General features: G+C 46.9%; 1 protein-coding gene across 1 annotated transcript; it reads right to left on the reverse strand.

Annotated features, from left to right (window-relative positions):
* Positions 1-6: 6 nt before the first annotated feature.
* LOC115284874 (olfactory receptor 4K13) lies at positions 7-813 on the reverse strand (the record flags this gene model as incomplete). Its single annotated transcript, XM_029931337.1, has 1 exon — positions 7-813. A coding segment is annotated over one exon (807 nt), but the record flags the coding sequence as incomplete, so codon positions are not given.
* Between the last annotated feature and the right edge of the window lie 6 nt (positions 814-819).

Consider the following 819-nt stretch of genomic DNA (forward strand, 5'->3'; position numbering starts at 1 on the left):
TGTATAAAACACAGAAAGAATTTTATCTACAGAGTATCTGCTGAAGGGCCATACATAGATAAAGACACATGGGGCAAAGAAGAGAGTCACCACCGTGATGTGTGCCGAGAGAGTGGAGAAGGCCTTGGCAGAACCACCAGCAGCACGGTGCCTGACTGAGTGTATGATGACCGTGTAGGAGACAAGCAAGAGGAGGAAGCAGATCAGGGACAGGAGGCCACTGTCGGCAATGACCAGCAGCTGTAGCATGTAGGTGTCCTTGCAGGCCAGTTTGATCACAAGGGGAAGGTCACAGAAAAAGCTGTCCACCACATTGGGACCACAGAAGGGCAAATTCAACATGAAAGCCATTTGACTAGATGAGTGCACAAATCCAACAGTGTAGGAGGATAGCAGCAGCCCGCCAAGCACTCGTGCATTCATGATGGACATGTAATGGAGGGGTTTTCGTATGGCAACATACCTGTCTATTGCCATGGCTACAAGCAACATCATCTCACTCCCACCTAGGAGGTGGATGAAGAACATCTGAGAATAACATCCCCACCAAGAAATGGTCTTTCGTTTTCGGAGGAAATCCACAATCATCTTAGGGGTAGCAGAAGAAGCCAAAGTCATATCCATACAGGAGAGATTGATAAGCAGAAAATACATTGGTGTATGAAGGCGTGAGTCAAAGGTCACGGTGACCAAGATGAGGAGGTTTCCTAACACAATCCCAGCATAGACCACAGAGAATCCTAGGAAGAATAAAATCTGAAGATTCTGAGATTTGGAAAGTCCCAGCAAAATGAACTCAGACACCACTGAATGGTTTGC

Source organism: Suricata suricatta, unplaced genomic scaffold (assembly GCF_006229205.1).
Source record: "Suricata suricatta isolate VVHF042 unplaced genomic scaffold, meerkat_22Aug2017_6uvM2_HiC HiC_scaffold_24301, whole genome shotgun sequence".
Taxonomy (NCBI): domain Eukaryota; kingdom Metazoa; phylum Chordata; class Mammalia; order Carnivora; family Herpestidae; genus Suricata; species Suricata suricatta.